This window comes from Rhinopithecus roxellana, chromosome 6 (assembly GCF_007565055.1).
Source record: "Rhinopithecus roxellana isolate Shanxi Qingling chromosome 6, ASM756505v1, whole genome shotgun sequence".
Taxonomy (NCBI): Eukaryota; Metazoa; Chordata; class Mammalia; order Primates; family Cercopithecidae; genus Rhinopithecus; species Rhinopithecus roxellana.
Genome location: NC_044554.1, coordinates 123,253,838 through 123,272,674, shown reverse-complemented (window position 1 = coordinate 123,272,674; position 18,837 = coordinate 123,253,838). Strand labels below are relative to the sequence as shown.

The 18,837-nt window shown below is 37.1% G+C and overlaps 1 protein-coding gene across 4 annotated transcripts in view; it reads left to right on the top strand.

Moving 5' to 3' along the window:
- CALCR (calcitonin receptor) overlaps positions 1–18,837 on the top strand; it is a 155,335-nt gene that overhangs the window by 124,000 nt on the left and 12,498 nt on the right. For all 4 annotated transcript variants that reach the window (XM_010353149.2, XM_010353150.2, XM_010353151.1 and 1 more), the window contains 3 exons: positions 10,130–10,283; positions 17,486–17,546; positions 17,631–17,697. In XM_010353149.2, the coding sequence (XP_010351451.1) occupies positions 10,130–10,283; positions 17,486–17,546; positions 17,631–17,697 (282 nt within the window). The remainder of the gene's footprint in view (positions 1–10,129; positions 10,284–17,485; positions 17,547–17,630; positions 17,698–18,837) is intronic.

Here is an 18,837-nt window from a genome sequence, read left to right as displayed (position 1 = left end):
TCAAAATTTGCAGTTAGCTTCCCCTGCTTTGAGAAGGCTGTCATGAATTTAGTGCAGAATTTGTTATATATTTGTTTTTATTGCCTAAGAGCTTCAATTGAGATGCTAGAGGTTTTGCACACTCTGTTAGGGTATGTTGGATTATTGCTGGAAAGTTGTGAAGTGACACTCGAATTTGATATTTGTTGTGCTTAGCTGGATTAGTCCAAATTGCATCATTGTTCTTGCTGAACTGCAGGATCTAAATCCTCGCTCTTCTACTTAGCAGATTAATCTTTAATATTGAGTAAGTTACTTAACCTCACCGTGCCTTACTTTCCTAATGGAGATCATAATACTACCTTTCTCATAAAGCTGTCTGTGAAAAATAAGCCAATATTCCTAAAGTCCACAAAACATCATCTGGCACACAACTCTCAAAAATCAGCTATCATTATTTGTATTATCATTGTTAGCTTTATCATTAGGGCTTTATCACCTGTCAATTACTAACTGTGGCACCTTATTCATTTCTGTGTGATATAGCACAGGAGGTGTGAAACTCAGAGCATTTGTAAAACACTGCTTGATTCTAAAAGGGACTAAGTATAAAAGTAGAATACACATATGTAGAGGCTTGTAAATCACAAATAACCTCAAGAGCTGTGGTCTGAAAATATACAGCTAAATCAATGGTGGCTTGAGAATCCCCAGTGAAGGGTGATATAAGACTCTTACTATACCGTATAGAGAACAAACCCTGAGAGTAGTAAGTGGTTAACTTTTATTCCCCTACCACATTTCTTTGTTGTTGTTGTTGTTATGTTTTTTAATCAGAATTGTGTATAGCCTAACCTTCTGTTTGCTCTGGCATTGTCTTCCTAACACTTCCAAAGTGCTTCCTTTGCCAATTTCAGCATCATCTCCCACTGTATTTATCTCAAATGAGACTTTGTTCTCCAGTGTTTGTTTTTAATTCTTTTCCTAAACACACCAAATCACAACTACACAGTTCCACAAAGTCAAACTCATTTTCTCTGAGACTTTATCAGGAATCATCTCAAGATTGCACAACAGACTCACTTTTAATTGAAAATGTTACATCCTTAAATTCCTCTGAGGAAAGATTGCAGCCCTTTCCTACATAGCTGCTTACTGCTAGACTTTCTGATGAGGTTTCTACTTCATTCAGCTGGCTTTAAAGACAGTACAAGTTGATAGTTTTCCAGGTGAGATGAGGGTCTTTTTGTCCCTTAGTTTATTAACTGAACTGGCATGTTGACAAAAAGGTCTGTAATTCTCCTTATGAGGTTTTAAAATATATGTGAATCAAAGTCAGGATGTTTCTCATTGCACTGTGAGTTTACTGCAACAGGAGTTTACAACAGGAGTTGCAGTAAATTCACTGCAACAAGTACTGAGGAGGCCCTCTCTGAACCCTAAATTCTTCCAAGATGTGGTCTGCATCAGCATCACCTGGGCTGCGGTTAGAGATGCAGAATCTCATGTAGGCTTTTACATGGGCATCTTGCATGGAGTTGAGGTTTGGGGTACGGGTCCTGTCACCCAGGTAGTGAGCATAGTACCCAATAGTTGGTTTCCCAACCCACATCTTCCTCTCTCCCTCTTGCCTCTACTAGTCCCCAGTCTCTGTTGTTTCCATGTTTATGTTCTTGTGTGATCAATGTTTAACTCTCACTTATAAAAGAGAACATGTGATACTTGGTTTCCTGTTCTTGCATTAATTAAGATAATGGCCTCCAGAAGCATTTATGTTGCTGCAGAGGACATTACCTCATTCTTTCTTATGTCTACATAGTATTCCATGGTGTATATATATCTTCTGTATCTATAATGAAAGGAGAACTTTAAAAAACTAAAAAATAAAATTAAAAGATTATTATGTTTAAATAAATAAATAAAAAATGCAGAATCTCAAGCCCCACACCACAGCTTCTGAATCAGAATCTCAAATTCTTTCTCATGGACAAGGGCAGACTGGTGAAAAACGAAACTTACATGATGACCGCATGAAGTGGGACCCTTTCCATCTTTTTTTTAGGTTTGTTTGCTCTGTAATTGCTCTTCTTCTGAGGAAACACAGTTTGGGATGGAGGGATGGAGAGAACGGACTCTGAGTATATTTGATTCAGACAAAGCTTATTTTCTTTTAATTGAAATGATAAGGGGAGCAGAAAAGGACGAGCTTTTAAATGAGCCCCATGTAAAGATGGTTATTGTAGAAAAAATATTCAATTGCATACATAAATAGTACTTCAATGGCAAGCATCCTTCTTAGTGTCACATGTAATTGAATTCGGCTGATAAATAAGCTTTGCATGCTTCTTCATGAGAAAAACTGCTTATGGGTTTTACATGTAATAAGTTCAAGGGCTTTGAAAAGTTCTGGATGATTTGCATGCAGTGTAAATAATTTTAAAAAGGTGAACTATTGTTACAAAGTGAAAGCAAGTATACTATCAAAATTTAACTACAATGTTTACAGGCAACTATATTGTTAAATATTTTTTTTGAGCATTATCTCAAGACCAGAAAGGCATTAACATAAACTACAAATCATGAAGGCAGGAAGTGTCTCAGAAAAAAAAAAAAGTGTTACAACTAAATAGATAAACTGGGGGAAAAAGATTACTCCTGAAATGTAGATGGACTGTTATTGAGCTACATATCCTGTAATATCTGAATCATATAAGACCTACTTTTTGAAGAAAATTGTTTTATTTAAAATTTCCCATATGATTACCCTACTACCATAATTTTCATGTGATGTTACAGAGTATATATTACAGTGGTTCATTATCTAAAATTGATTAAAAATAAAATGGTGATGGCTGAGTAGCTCCTGTCTGGCAAAAACCTCTCACAGATAACAACTACAAACCCTGAACAAAATATAAAAAGAAATTATCTGAAGATCCTGGAGAGAGACCAAGACAGGGAGATGCTAGAAAGAAGATGAGACTTTAAAATGGAAATAGTTGTGAGTAGAGTTCCCATGGTTTTATCCCTTTCCAGGACAGGTAAAACTCTGATAGAAAACTCTCAATTTTACTGACTTGAATAATAGAAGACAGAATTTAGGCCACCTACAGCTCCCCAAAAGTGAAGAAAATAAATCTCAAAAAGAAGAGAGTCAGAGAAGACGGTCCTCAGATTCTGTGTATACATTTATGTGTGGTCTTTTACTGACCCCATAACCATGTGAATGTGAAGGAGCCCATGAGCATGTCACACTTGTTCAATATGTATTTTTTAGTGTATGAATGAAAGGATGATCTAGTAGCCATACCCTTCATAGAACACTCCAACAAGCTAGAATACCCCATATCAAATTTATTTACTTTAAGAGGTCTGACAGAGAAAAACAACATCTCAAGGTAGGATTAGGGCACCTTTACTAATCTTTAAAGGAGCTTTTTCCATTGTCCCATTGTTTGACATTTGAAAGTTTTTTAACACTTGAGTAATGAATCACAGTAAACTTTGTTCCAGATGAAAAGTGTTCTTTTATGTTGTAAAGCGAAAGGATAGATGGAAAAGGATAGCTTAAAGAATGCTACGAAATGGTGCAAATGGCCATTGAATATTCATATGCCCCTTGGGCAGTCTTTGTGTACCCAAAGGCACATATGCATGCCCAGTCTGAAGACCATAGTTCAAAGGGAAATACCTGTTCGACCAAGACTGCAGGGGATAAATGACAGGGTATAGCAGATCTTAGGCCTGCTATCCTCTAAAGAACCCACACTGGAAACCTAGAAAAACTTGACAAAAATTTAAGATGCCCCCACAGGAATTCACCCAGCATTTTAAGTTTTCTATTGATGTCAGCAGCCTGACCCTTGCAGGTATGTACTGATCTTTGCAGACATTTGTAAGAATTAATGTGCTGTTAGGTTAAAAGTTCCCTGGAATTTATTTGTCAGATCATAGATAAGCAGCTCTTGTTTGGATACTTGATAAAATAATATCGAATTAGGAGTTAAAATATTTTCAATCAAACAACATTATAAACACTACCAAAAGCCATATTCATTTTGATTTAATAAGCAACTGCTGCTCACTCTCTATATAAATATTATTGGGTTTAAGTCCTGAGGGTGGAGATGGAAGAGGCCACAGAGACATAAAAATGGATCAGGTAGAAACATATTTAACAGCAATTACATGTTCACTCAATATGTAATCTAGATATACATTAAATAAAACTTAATAAAAAAATTAACCTGACCAATTTAACCAACATAGACCATAAATCTTTACTATTCAGTCTCTCTTAAAATGTCTATTCCTTCAGGTAAAATATTTAGAAATTGACTTATTGATTCGTCTTCACCTACTCAAGTAAACATCACTTCACACTCTTCCTTCTGTGCTAAAGCGAACTGATGAGAAAAAGTTTTTAGAAGCTTCAGGGAAATGTAAATAATTATCTTTAATCATTAGAGATCATGCTGAACATATAGCAAAGTTTATTTCTGTTTTGAAACAAAACTTGGCAGAAGTAAAATTGGCAGCTTTGATTCAGTGCAAAGTATTTTGGAGTTGGTACTCTTTAGACCATTTCAAAATAATTTTTAAATATTTTATTTATTAATATGTTTCTATAGTGGGGTATGTGGTTTTAGTTGTTTGCTGTAAGTTTCCAGACATATTTATTTGGCCCCCTGATAACTAAAGAAATGGGGAAGATACTCTTCAGGATCTTCATTTTGCCTCAGTTTTGTCCATGTGAATTTGAAAAGTAAATTAATAGTCAGTCACCTCTTTTACTATAAAGTAACCTATATTGCAGCCCCAAAAATAGAAAATAGAAAAGTTGGAAGAAGAGTAGAATGTGTGTGACTTTGGCAGAATCTGCTAATCTGTTCCTTGTAAATTTTCACACAAACTGGGTAGATTATTTAATATTAATAACACAAGCCCTACTAGTTTGATCCATTTTTTCTCCTCTGACTCAACTGAGAAGAGAATTTTTAACTGTCTTAAAGTAGGCTACAAAAATTACCTTTTCTAGAAATCATTGTACATTGTGGCACTTATTTGTTTATGTATGTGTCTCCCCACCTGAAGGTAACTTCCTTGATTGCAAGCATTGAACTTTATTTTTGTAGCCCTAGCCCAGGATTGGACACAAAAATGCAAGCACAGTTACTGCATCAAACTTAGCCACCGTTTTGAAAAACCAAAAGATCTTATCTAAAGTGTGCATTTTAATCAAATCCTGGCAGAATATAGGAAACATATGGCTGTTCTTTTTAATTATCCTTTGCCAAATGTGTTTTACAGCAAAACAAAACTAAAACATCTCACAAAATTTTCCTTAATGTGTTATTATACCTAACCATATGAAATCAACACAGAAGTTGAATCTAATACCCCAATTTTACCAATGAGAGGGAGAAATTGCAGTTGTGTGTGTGTGTGTGTGTGTGTGTGAAAACTAAGAGTTTTTGTGCACACGAAATGTATCATGAGATTTAAGTATACCCTGATAATGAAATATGCACAGGCTTGGCCCTTGCCAAAGTTTTCAGAGTGCTTACTTTTGGCAACACTTCCCTGGGTCTTCTTTTGTGAACCTGTCAAGATGGTAAATTTCTTAGGAGTAGGGACTCTGACAACTTTGGATCTTCTAGCCTACTGCCTGCAATACAATACAAGCTCAATAAATATTTGATAAATCACATTCCAAATCTGCATTCTCTGTGATCCCCCAACCCCTCAATTTTCCTACTGTATGATTTCAGAGAGTGATAGGGTAAAATGTGTGTGTAATCCCTTCCTGAGGTGTTGGCATTTTAGCAAGGAAAACAGCTTTAAGCGAAAGAAATGAAACCATATGGCATTTCAGGCATTCTGAAGATGATGGAAGGCATTCTGAAAGGCAAGATAGTATTCCTTAGCTCCCTGTTATACCTGGCAATAGGCCTGTGGTGCAAATGGTGCCAAGAATAGTTCATGGTGGATTTTCAATTGCTTAAAAGTAGGACATAGGCCATGATCATTGCTTTTCGTTGTTTTCACAGATCAGCTCTGGTCTCCTTTCGATTTCTCATACTGAAGGTCTTCCTCTACCCCCACCACAACAGAAAAACACCTCAAAACTTTGATTATCTATTATAAGGTTGCTCTTTTCTTAAAAAACAAAAATTCCAAAGCAGTTTACATTTGGAAGCACTCTTTGCCCCCTTATCAACGGTTCTTGAACATATTGCCACACAAGATTTCCTATGTTGTGTAGATCAGAGGAATTTTCTTAAGTGTCCTTGAAAAATATAATAGGAAATAAATTCACTGCTGAGCATCTATCTTGTATAAAGTTTTGAGGTTGACTTGATTCATTAGACTGAGGAAAAACTGTTCTATAATTCTGATTCCATTTTAATCAAATTATTATAAGTGCCCTTTGGGGCATTTTGTGGAAAAGATAGATTAAATAGTGTACCCAGTCAAAAAACTAAAGGATCCCTTCCACTTGAAAGTTACATACTGCTCAACAAACTGTATATTTTTATTAAAACATGAACTAGTAGTAAGGGCACTGAATAGTGTTACGACTCACTGAAGCCAAAATGGATAGTATGATTTTTACTTACATATCATTCACAGTGGCAATTATATCTTTTTATGTTAATGAAGAAAATAAAATAGAGCATAACTCTCAAATTTTATCTACTTTTGGCTTCAAGTATTTCTTATTTTACTTGGGAGTGATGCATTTATATTATTTGAATATAGATTTTTATCTTGCAATTTGGGAGATCATACTACTTTAAACAAAATTACACTGGTGTGACTTACCTTTAGAAAGCTAGTGAAAAGTTGCTTAGCTTATTTGATCTGAGAGTGACTTCCTTAATACCCCATGCTACTAATTAAGAAACCATCTCAGAATGGCAGTAGGGACTAACCCTAATCAAGAGACCCCATCATTTTGTTTAATGCCTGGTTTACTCCACCCTTGATGGAAAGGTTACAATTAAGTCAGGGGCTATATGACAATATCTTATTCATGTTGATACTCCCAGAGCTGGCTTAGTTCCTGGCTCATAGCAGGTGTTCCATAAATGTTTGTTCAATGCAACTGAATTACCTTGAATATCTTGGGCACAGGATTCTTAACCAGGGGCCTAAATTAGAAATTCCGGAAAATAGTTTGAAAACAAAAAGAGAGATGAGGTATGGTTATGTGCATTTGTTAAAAAATTCTCAAGTGACACTGATAAACCACCTTAGTTATGAAACATTGATCTAAGTGCTAAACTATTTTTGTGAAAAATTCTAATAACTTGATCACCTGGATATTTCTAATTATTTTCATGAGGTGTTTATTTTAAAAATGAATAGACTGGTGATTTTCAAAATTTGTGTGAGCTTTGGAGGCCTTTACCTCCAAACAATATCTTACGCCAAACCCAAATATGGTCAATTCTCATTTTTATTCATGAATTTCATCTTTGAAAATTTGTTTTTTCCTATAAATTATTTGTAACCCCCAAATCAATACTAGCAGATTCACTATCATTCACAGACACTCACAGTCCAGAAATTGGAGCCACCTGATGTGCAGCTCCCAGCTGAGGTTAAACAAGGCAATGCTCTGTGCCTTCTTGTTTCAGTTCTCATACTATAAACAAATGTCCTTTTTGTGGTCTATTTATTGCCACGATTTTTACATTTTTATGAATTTTGTTGGTGATTTTACTGTTTTAAATAGCCCCCCAAGCATAATATTGAAGTGCTGTATGGTGTTCCTAAGTACAAGAAAGCGGTGATGTGGCTTACAGAGAATATGTGTGTGTCAGTGAAGTTTTCTTCAGGTAGAAGTTATAGTGCTATTGACTGAGAGTTTGGTGTGAATGAAGCAGCAACATACGTTAAATAAGGTGTCTTTAAACAAAACACATAAAACAAAGTTAGCTATCCATTGCTGGATGAAAATGTTGTGACCAGAGGCTTATAGGAACCTAACCATGTGTTTCCCCTAGGAGCAATGGCTCAGTATTTGCTATTTCAGTTTTTGAAGCAACTTTATAGACTATAACTACTCAAAATAACAATAATTAACTGTATATAAAACTTGAAGCCGGCCGGGCGCAGTGGCTCAAGCCTGTAATCCCAGCACTTTGGGAGGCCGAGACGGGCGAATCACGAGGTCAGGAGATCGAGACCATCCTGGCTAACACGGTGAAACCCCGTCTCTACTAAAAATACAAAAACTAGCTGGGCGAGGTGGCGGGCGCCTGTAGTCCCAGCTACTCAGGAGGCTGAGAATGGCGTAAACCCGGGAGGCGGAGCTTGCAGTGAGCTGAGATCTGGCCACCGCACTCCAGTCCGGGCGACAGAGCGAGACTCCGCCTCAAAAAAAAAAAAAAAAAAACTTGAAGCCAAAATTGTTCTGGGTGACAAAGGCATAAGACCATCATCTTTGTTCTCTTCCCATCTCCTTCTGCCCACATGACAGCCTCCAAAACGTATGCTTAATTTCTGGATCCAGAAGGAATAGGACTTTTAAATAAGAATAGTCTTCCAAATGAATCCAGAGTAACAACTGAATTTCATATTTTACTTATATATTTGGGTGTTAGGTAAATATAGCAAGTACTCGCTTAGAAAATACAAAACTAACATTATATTAAATCAAATAATCCCAGTTAGGAAGGTAATCAGATGGGGGGAAGGGAAGCCAGTGCTTTTCTGAGCCAAATATAAATTGCTTTTAGATTACCTGGTGTTTTTAATTATCTGCACCACTGTACCACTTTGGTCAGAATCAGAGGTTGATTCTACCTCTGACAATGCCATATCTGCCTTCTCCTGGGCCCAGGGGGCTTTTCCTTATGTTCAATAAACCCTGATAGAAAAGGAAACACAATAGAATATCTGTTGGCTCAGCACAACAGGTTCTGAGTAAACGAATTACTACTCTTATGCATTAAATAAAATGCATGGTTTGGAAAAGGTTGCTACAGTACTGAAAGTCACTTCATGGCTATCTTGCTTTTTAATGAAAAGGCCTAAAATGCAGTCAAATTCAAAATAAGAAGCAACATAATGTAAAACAGAGTATTTGGTAAAATAATAGTAATGCAAATAACTACTCCCTAATACCTAAGATTTTGAATGCTAAATTCTGTTGTCATTATTGTTGTTGTTATAGTTGTTAAGAGATAAGCACAGCTAAGTACCCTCAGTCAGGCATCCTCAACTGGGGGTATTTTGCTCCCCAGGGGAGATTGGGCAACATCTGGAGACACTTTTGATTGTCAAGAGTGTGTGGGAGATGCTACTAATATCTAGTGGATAGAAATTAGTTATACTGCTAAACTCCCAACAATATACAAGGCAGCCCCCACAACAACAACAAAAAACTACTCCAAAGTGCTAATGTACCAAGATGAAAAGTCCTATTCCAGGAGTGACCAGTGAATAAAAGTATTCCATTATGCAGTATAAGCAATGGTTATTTCTATACAGACAACAATATTGATCTGACTCTTCTAAGGGTATAGCTCCTATATCTGCATAGTTCTCAGCAAGGATGTCATCCTAATCTCTGTGCCCAGAGAGGACTTGATCCCAATATGTAAACCAAAGCTCCCATATGAAAACAAAAGCATAAACAGCAGCTAGGCTCAGCATATCCCCTGGGTTTAGATGTGAAATTTATCACCTGACTCTCTCCTCTTTACTGCTAAAGGGACATCATCAACAAATCAGTGAATTTCAGGAGGAGCATTAAAAATATCTGGGTTATTTGCTTCATTGACCATAGAAAAGGGGCCATAAAAGTCATGCATCAAATCCCTAGATAGTGCCTAAGATTATGAGTCTGACTAATTGAAGGAAAATGATCCCATCTGTGTAAGTCCCCAGAATGTAACAAGGAAGAACATTTTGTAGACTAGTTTTCCACTGGCTTATTTGGCTATTTACATGTAATACCAGTGATCTGTGCATTCACTCTGATTTGTGGGTATAGCGGGTGGCACATGTTTACAGATGCTTGGGAAACTGCCTTGCAAGCTGAATGCAGATACTTTGGCTTCTTTTCACATTTACTCTGTGTTCACTGCCAGATCTTTATCTATGTCTTCCTCTGAGTATCTTCCTTTCTTTCTGACAGGTGAGCTGCAAGATTTTGCATTTTTTCCACCAGTACATGATGGCCTGCAACTATTTCTGGATGCTCTGTGAAGGGATCTATCTTCATACACTCATCGTCATGGCCGTGTTTACTGAGAAGCAACGCTTGCGGTGGTATTATCTCTTGGGCTGGGGTATGTATTTTCTGCAGCTAAGTTTTGAGCCACTTTCACCTCTGTCTGTATGCTTTCAGTCTTCTTCTAGTCTTGGTCTCAGAGAATAGAGTCAAGTCCCAGGTCCTTCAAGGAATGATGGAACATAGGTACTGGCAGGAGTTCAGTCTCCAAAAGACTTGTAGAAGCTCTTTAACAACCTCAATCCAACTGTGCTGAACATGAGGGTCTGCACAGAGAAGGAAGGTATGACTATAAGGGTGACTTCCAAAGAAACAAACCTAGCTAATAATGGACACAAAACGTTCGGTTATTGAGAGAAGATCTGATTAGGCCTCCTTCTGCTTTATTCATCACGTTTGTAGAGCAAAGGAGAATTTCACCTTTTGAATTATGTACCTCCCCTATCCTGGTTTCATTTTCCTTCCTCAATAACATTTCTTCCTGTCAATCCATCAGCAGGATTCCTCCAGTGAAAGCTCAGGAAGCGGAGTCCAGCTGAGAAGCAGATATAACCACATGGGCTTCCAAGTAGAGCCGGTGTGACATCACAGCACATGGCAATGGCTCAGGAAAGCTTAGGGCTGGATTGTTTAAGCTGTGGCTGCTTCTATACAAACTAAGGGAGGGTGCTGAAGTCCTTCAGGGATGCTCTAGAATTGCTCCCTTCCCCCCAGGGCTGCTGAAAGTCCAGCTCCCCCTGGTGGAAGGGAACTGAACAGAAGGTGAGGCAATGAAAGAAAATTAAATGCTGCAATAAAAACACCTACTGCCTTATCAAAAAAAAAGTTTCAGCCTTACCTTGAAACTTCCATACCAGAGGAGGAACTCACGGGCCATCCCTCACTGACTATAGAGCCAAAGGCTTCTCTCACCACATCCACACCACATGATGGGTGACTGTGACTCTGAGAGCAGAGGCTGTGGATGGCCTTCAACTAAGCTTGACCTTTAATGCAGCAGGCTGGGGAGTCCCTCCAAATACTGGTAAGAGAGGAGAGATGAAGTGAGGAGGGAGGATAATCCAAGGGATTTTTAAAAACATCACCCTTTGTATTTAAAGCCCTGCCCAACAGGCATTGTCACCAACTTTATAGAAATGTGCTTGGGAAGTCATATAAGCAGCCTGGAGTCTTTCCTGCAGTCTGCAAACTGCAGAAAGGGGCTGGTGTTATGCCATACTGGTTTCCATAACACCCTTACATGACAGGAGTACATGATTTTAACCAAATGCATTCCCCAAGCCCAATGGGATAATCTGATAATGGTGGGTCAGTGGGGCAGATAGGCGGGATGCCTCAAAATTGAATTGATGATGCTACAATTATCTGGTTGCAAACAACAGAGTAAGATGTTCTAACTTAAGCAAATGCAGAGAAGTTGTCAGAATCTAGTGTATCTCATGGAATCCAAGGGCAGAAATATAGCCAGGCAACTAAAAGGGCTGTAGCCTGGGACCAGATAAACCAGGAGCTCTCTCCCTCTGCCTTTTGTCTTTGTTTTTCCTCTGCATATCTGTTTTTACCCTTCTCTTTCTTTACAGACCATAGACCACAGGGTGTCTGTTCCCTCCAGTTCATAGTAAATATATCTTGCCCCATAGTTTCCTGAGTACACATGTTTCTGTTCTAGGCACTCACAGAAACTAAATGCTCATCTTTAAGTTCCAGTTCTGAATAGCAGGACAAGAGAATCTGATTGATCCAACTGAAGGCAGATAGCCTACCCTGGTTCAATAAACTGTAGCCAAGAAAATTGAGGGGGATGTTGTCACATAGTGTGAACATGTCTAGGGATAGTGAACCCTCCAGCAAAGGACTGAGAAAGGGGTCTTTGTGAACTGTACAGGCTGTCTAGGATATGCACCAGATCACCTCATCTGCATGGCTGCTCCCTTACACGGAGCAGCTGTTAAGGAAGCAGCTGCACCCTGTTTCCTTAACCATCCAGTGAGGTTAGAAATCAGGCTATCACTATCCTGCTGGTTCCACATCAGGTAACAGGTTCTCCTGCTCTTTCCTGTCCTAAAACAGGGGAAAATTTTCTCAAAATGGCCTTTTACTATTTTTTTTTTCTCTTTTAGCCCCAGCCTTCCAAAGAGACTAATTTTTCCTTTCCCTGGCCTTCTCATCCGTATATACACCCTCTCAACAATTTCTAGACTTCCAAATCTGGTTATGCCAAGAATAGACTCAATACAATTTAATCACTCCAATGGCAATTCTGATAATCACAATCATAATAATTGGTGCTGATCAAATGCCTTCCAAAGACATGATAATAACATTTCACCCCAAACACACACACAAATACACACTTTCTACCAGATTTATTTCCTTTGAAATAAAATCTATGGTATATTTCTTTTACCAGTTTTGATTGTTCAAAACATCTATCTGCCACACTCTGAAAATTTTTCATGGGAAAAAAAGTCTGTAAATTTATTATTGTCTGTGACATTCAGCAGAGACAAGGGCACCCTGGAAGGAAAAATTTATACTGTTCTTGGAGTATCCTGATGCATTGTGAATTAGTTATAAAATTTTTTGGCATCATCATGGACAGCTCAATGAAGATATCTGCTTAAAACACATAAACAATTCAAAGGAAAAAAGGAACAAGCTGCTCAGCTGTATCAAAAACAAAAGCAATGATAACAAGTAAATTGTTTATGTGATACCTTAAGCTTCTGTAATCAACAACTATTTAAAACTTCATTAGAGTGATTCAAGTAGAATACCAAAGAACATTACACTTAGTAAGGTAAGCACAGAATGGGAAGTTGCTAATCAATGGTTATACAGATTAAGTAACGCAAGATGAGTAAATTTCAGGTTTCTGCTGTACAACATTGTGCCTATAGGTAACAATATTGTACTATGCACTTAAAAATCTCTTTAGAGGACAGACCTCATGTTAATTGTTCTTGCCACAATAATATAAAAATTTAAATTAAAAAAAGAATTAGAGGGATTTGCACTTCTGTAGATAGATTTTTGTAAAGATAGTCAACCAAATAGTTCTAAAATGTAATGATTTTAGCATGCCAAAGCTAAGACTATCTTTCTACATGCACACATGCACACACACACACACACACACACACACACCCCAAAATTCCACCAAACTTGTTACCACTGAAAAATCACATTGCCAAATCTGAACTCTGAGAACAAAATTGACATATTTTAAAGCAATGGCTCCTTTCTTAGAACTTTAAGCAAGCATTATCTTTGGATGGGAGGACAATGGGTAAAATTAATACCAATTAATTTCTCAAGAAAAAATAGCTTCACAGAAACTTTATAAAATTTAACGGGGCAAGAGAGTAAGTCTCTTCTGGATAATATTTTTATAGTCCTTTGAAAATTTTTTTCACATGAAGACAGTATGATAGGTTCTAAATTTTACAATGCCAGAAAAAAAGCAAAATCTACCTACTTTTAAAAGAGCCTTGAAAGTTAGACTGCAGAAAATTTGGCCCAAAAAAGCCCAGTAGTATTATAGCACCTAATTTGTTTGCAGGTGATATAAAGCCCATTCATTTAATTCAGCTGTGAATAATGTTACCAACTCTAGGATTTGAAACCAATCTCAAAGAATTGTAAGAGACATTGTAAACATCAGCCACTGGGTGAACAAGTATCTGATGGTGAAATTCTGCCCAACAGAAAATCAGAGAATGGTTCTTTCAATAGTTACTCCCTTCCAAGTCTACATGGCACCACTTAGTCGTTGATTTCTCTCCAATTGAAGTAATTTCAAATACTGAAGTTTAGTTCTCAGGAAAATCATTTATTTTGCAACCCTCTTCAAACTGTTTCTTTGCCTTGGCTTGCTGTTTTTCCCCTTGTTAAAAATCAAAGGAAGGAAATTTCCGCCATGGATTTCTACATTGAACAAATAGAATTTATTAAATCCCTCTAAAAACAATGAACCCTACAGAGACAGGATTATTCTGAATCTTATTATCTTTGGTGGGAGGAATGGGTTGTTATGGATCTTGGGACCTTGAGAAGAATAGAAAGAAAAAAGAAAAAAACAGAAAAACAAACTACCTAAAAGGAGGCATCATAGCCAGAGGAAGGCAAAGAGCCCCGGATGTTAAAAGGTGTGGGGTCTATACTCCTCTCCAGATGAAGTAGAAAGCACTTTCCTTTCTACAAAATGGTGAGGTGGGATTCAGTTTTCCATATGCGTCTCTTTCTGTCTAATTCTAAAATATGCATCTCAAAATAAGTTCAGAGACTTTTGTTTCTGTGTCTGAGCCCAAGTGGGAAAATGGTATGTTAGAACTGCAGCGAATAACACAATCATGTTTTGTGTAAAGAAACTCAAAATTATTTCAGGCCAAACATTAAATCTATGGTCCTATTAAATATATGCTTCCTGGATTTAAAAGCTGAGGTTGTTCTCAGGTGAAAATTCAATAGTTTGAGACCCCTTTTTGTATATAACTCACAGAAAATAAAAATGCATTGATTTAATTCTTTCCTAAGACACATTTCTTTTTTTTTTTTTTTTTTTTTTTTATTATACTTTAAGTTCTAGGGTACATGTGCATAACGTGCAGGTTTGTTACATATGTATACTTATGCCATGTTGGTGTGCTGCACCCATCAACTCGTCAGCACCCATCAATTCATCATTTATATCATGTATAACTCCCCACTGCAATCCCTCCCTCCTCCCCCCTCCCCATGATAGGCCCCAGTGTGTGATGTTCCCCTTCCCGAGTCCAAGTGATCTCATTGTTCAGTTCCCACCTATGAGTGAGAACATGCGGTGTTTGGTTTTCTCTTCTTGTGATAGTTTGCTAAGAATGATGGTTTCCAGCTGCATCCATGTCCCTACAAAGGACGCAAACTCATCCTTTTTTATGGCTGCATAGTATTCCATGGTGTATATGTGCCACATTTTCTTAATCCAGTCTGTCACAGATGGACATTTGGGTTGATTCCAAGTCTTTGCTATTGTGAATAGTGCCACAATAAACATACGTGTGCATGTGTCTTTGTAGTAGAATAATTTATAATCCTTTGGGTATATACCCAGTAGTGGGATGGCTGGGTCATATGGTACATTTAGTTCTAGATCCTTGAGGAATTGCCATACTGTTTTCCATAATGGTTGAACTAGTTTACAATCCCACCAACGGTGTAAAAGTGTTCCTATTTCTCCACATCCTAGCCAACACCTGTTGTTTCCTGACTTCTTAATGATTGCCATTCTAACTGGTGTGAGATGGTATCTCATTGTGGTTTTGATTTGCATTTCTCTGATGGCGAGTGATGATGAGCATTTTTTCATGTGTCTGTTGGCTGTATGAATGTCTTCTTTTGAGAAATGTCTGTTCATATCCTTTGCCCACTTTTGGATGGGGTTGTTTGTTTTTTTCTTGTATATTTGTTTGAGTTCTTTGTAGATTCTGGATATTAGCCCTTTGTCAGATGAGTAGGTTGCAAAAATTTTCTCCCATTCTGTAGGTTGCCTGTTCACTCTGATGGTAGTTTCTTTTGCTGTGCAGAAGCTCTTTAGTTTAATTAGATCCCATTTGTCAATTTTGGCTTTTGCTGCCGTTGCTTTTGGTGTTTTAGACATGAAGTCCTTGCCCATGCCTATGTCCTGAATGGTACTACCTAGATTTTCTTCTAGGGTTTTAATGGTATTAGGTCTAACATTTAAGTCTCTAATCCATCTTGAATTAATCTTCTTATAAGGGGTAAGGAAAGGATCCAGTTTCAGCTTTCTACTTATGGCTAGCCAATTTTCCCAGCACCATTTATTAAATAGGGAATCCTTTCCCCATTTCTTGTTTCTCTCAGGTTTGTCAAAGATCAGATGGCTGTAGATGTGTGGTATTATTTCTGAGGATTCTGTTCTGTTCCATTGGTCTATATCTCTGTTTTGGTACCAGTACCATGCTGTTTTGGTTACTGTAGCCTTGTAGTATAGTTTGAAGTCAGGTAGCGTGACGCCTCCAGCTTTGTCCTTTTGACTTAGGATTGTCTTGGCAATGCGGGCTCTTTTTTGGTTCCATATGAACTTTAAAGCAGTTTTTTCCAATTCTGTGAAGAAACTCATTGGTAGCTTGATGGGGATGGCATTGAATCTATAAATAACCTTGGGCAGTATGGCCATTTTCACGATATTGATTCTTCCTATCCATGAGCATGGTATGTTCTTCCATTTGTTTGTGTCCTCTTTGATTTCACTGAGCAGTGGTTTGTAGTTCTCCTTGAAGAGGTCCTTGACATCCCTTGTAAGTTGGATTCCTAGGTATTTTATTCTCTTTGAAGCAATTGTGAATGGAAGTTCATTCCTGATTTGGCTCTCTGCTTGCCTAAGACACATTTCTTAATCTGATGACAATAACAAAATTTCTTTCTACGGATGTCTCAATCAAATCAAGCAATATTCTATTGTTGTACATCTGAGTAAAAAGACTTATTTTTTCTTTTTTAATGAAAATTACAACTTTAGGTTATACTTATAGAATACAAATTGATTTAAAAATTATAATCTAGAAGGACATATTCCAATAACTGTCTCCATTTTCCTGTTTATAAATTTAAAAAAAAATTTTTTTTATTAACACTTTGAGTTTAGTCAGGGAGGTACAGTAAGCTGCCTTCATAAAGTTTCTCTAGCCAGAACATACAGAAAGTAGGGAACATACTGGCTTCTCTGAAGTATTCATATTAAAAGGAAACAGAATCACCACATGAGATATAAACAGACAGAAAAACAAAAAAGTCTAGAAGAAAGAATGTGAACATCAGCTAAGGCTTTAGGAGCAATCAGACTATTGCTTTCATACACCGTCCCAGGTCACATCCCTCTGGGGTGACCCAGCTCCTCTCCATGAGAGAGCCCAGTTCACCTACAATGAAAGGCTTTCTGGTCTCAGTTAATAGTCACCATTACAAACATAACAATGGTAATAATAGTCATCGTGTACCTACTACACTCAGCAATTTGTAAAAGGCTTTTAATTATTTGGATGCTCTTAACCAAACTCTCTGGAAGCACATGATGTTCTAACTGGGAGCATTTTGACTGACTTGACCAAAGATGATTTTTGTGAAAATATCAGGGGAACATCTTGACAGATACACTCAATTTGCCAGTATTTTTGCAAGTGCAGTACCATTTTCCATGCAGCTATACTTAAAGGTTATGACCAAGAAACCAAGTGTGATTTGTACTTTTCACATTTGTAGGGTTTCCGCTGGTGCCAACCACTATCCATGCTATTACCAGGGCCGTGTACTTCAATGACAAGTAAGTATTATGGTGATGTTTAAGTTAATATATTCATAAACAAAATGTTTTTGTGTATTAATGTGTCCCCTCACCCTTTTTCAGCTGCTGGCTGAGTGTGGAAACCCATTTGCTTTACATAATCCATGGCCCTGTCATGGCGGCACTTGTGGTGAGAATTAGTTTTTTACTGCAATATTAGTGGTGTTATCTCTTAGTTGAGATTTCTGTGCATATGGTTCTGTTTATCATGTTTTATAACTTCAAAATGAAGCTAATTTGACGGTATTCTATAGTAAAAAAAAAAAGCAATTGATTTTAGAATCTTCAAAAAAATGCCTTTTACTTACACGTGGAGGGGTTATCATGAGCTCATTTTCATTACAGACTCACACTATAGCTACAGCTCATTTCATTACAGACTCACACTACAGCTACAGCAATGTAGCTCATATTTTAAGACTTTTATAACTAGACTCCCTAGGTAAAGGTGAGAGGCCAAGGGGCTGCAAGAAGTTTGTTTGTGTTTTGCACATCTAGGATCTTTGAAAACCTTGACTTTCCAGAGCTCTAAAAGTCTTTGGTTCTGTGAACTTAAGGTCCAGAAATTCAAATATTCAACACAAGTTCAATTAGTGAGATAGTAATAAATAGTGGACTCCAGCCAAATGTCAGATTCTTAATGAGGATGCTACAGTTCTTACTTACCTAGGATTCAGTAGACTTGGCCTCATGTCTTAGCTCTATCATCTACCAGCTCTGAAAATTTAGATAAATCAATTAACCTAAAAATGTCCCCTGATTTTTTTAAGGAAAAAGTTAGATTAAATCGTCTTTCAGGTACTTTTGGAAGATAATCTCTAACTCTAGGTCATTAAAACTTAGTACTGCTCCATATCTTTATCTGTTAAAAATAACAAAAGTAATAATAGCTACTCATAAATTCATGGTTATAAAATATCTCCTAATAAAATAATAAATGAAGTAAAATCTTTAGCAATTACTCTTATATTTAAAATTCTAAAACACACATTTCTTGCCTTAATTATCTAGAAATTTTTAAGGAAATGCAGATTCCAGGATCCATTAAAAATGTGTATATGGGATGATTATATGCATACTTCACTGTGAATGACTATAAATTAACAGAAATTGATATATTTGGAATTCCTAATTTCATGACCAAAGGAAATGCATAGTAGTGCATTTCAAAACTAAAAAAAAAAGATTCAGCAATTAATTATCATTTTGAAAGAGCTGCCCATGCAAATATGGGCACTTGATTTATGACAGCAACACTTTTGAGCAGAGG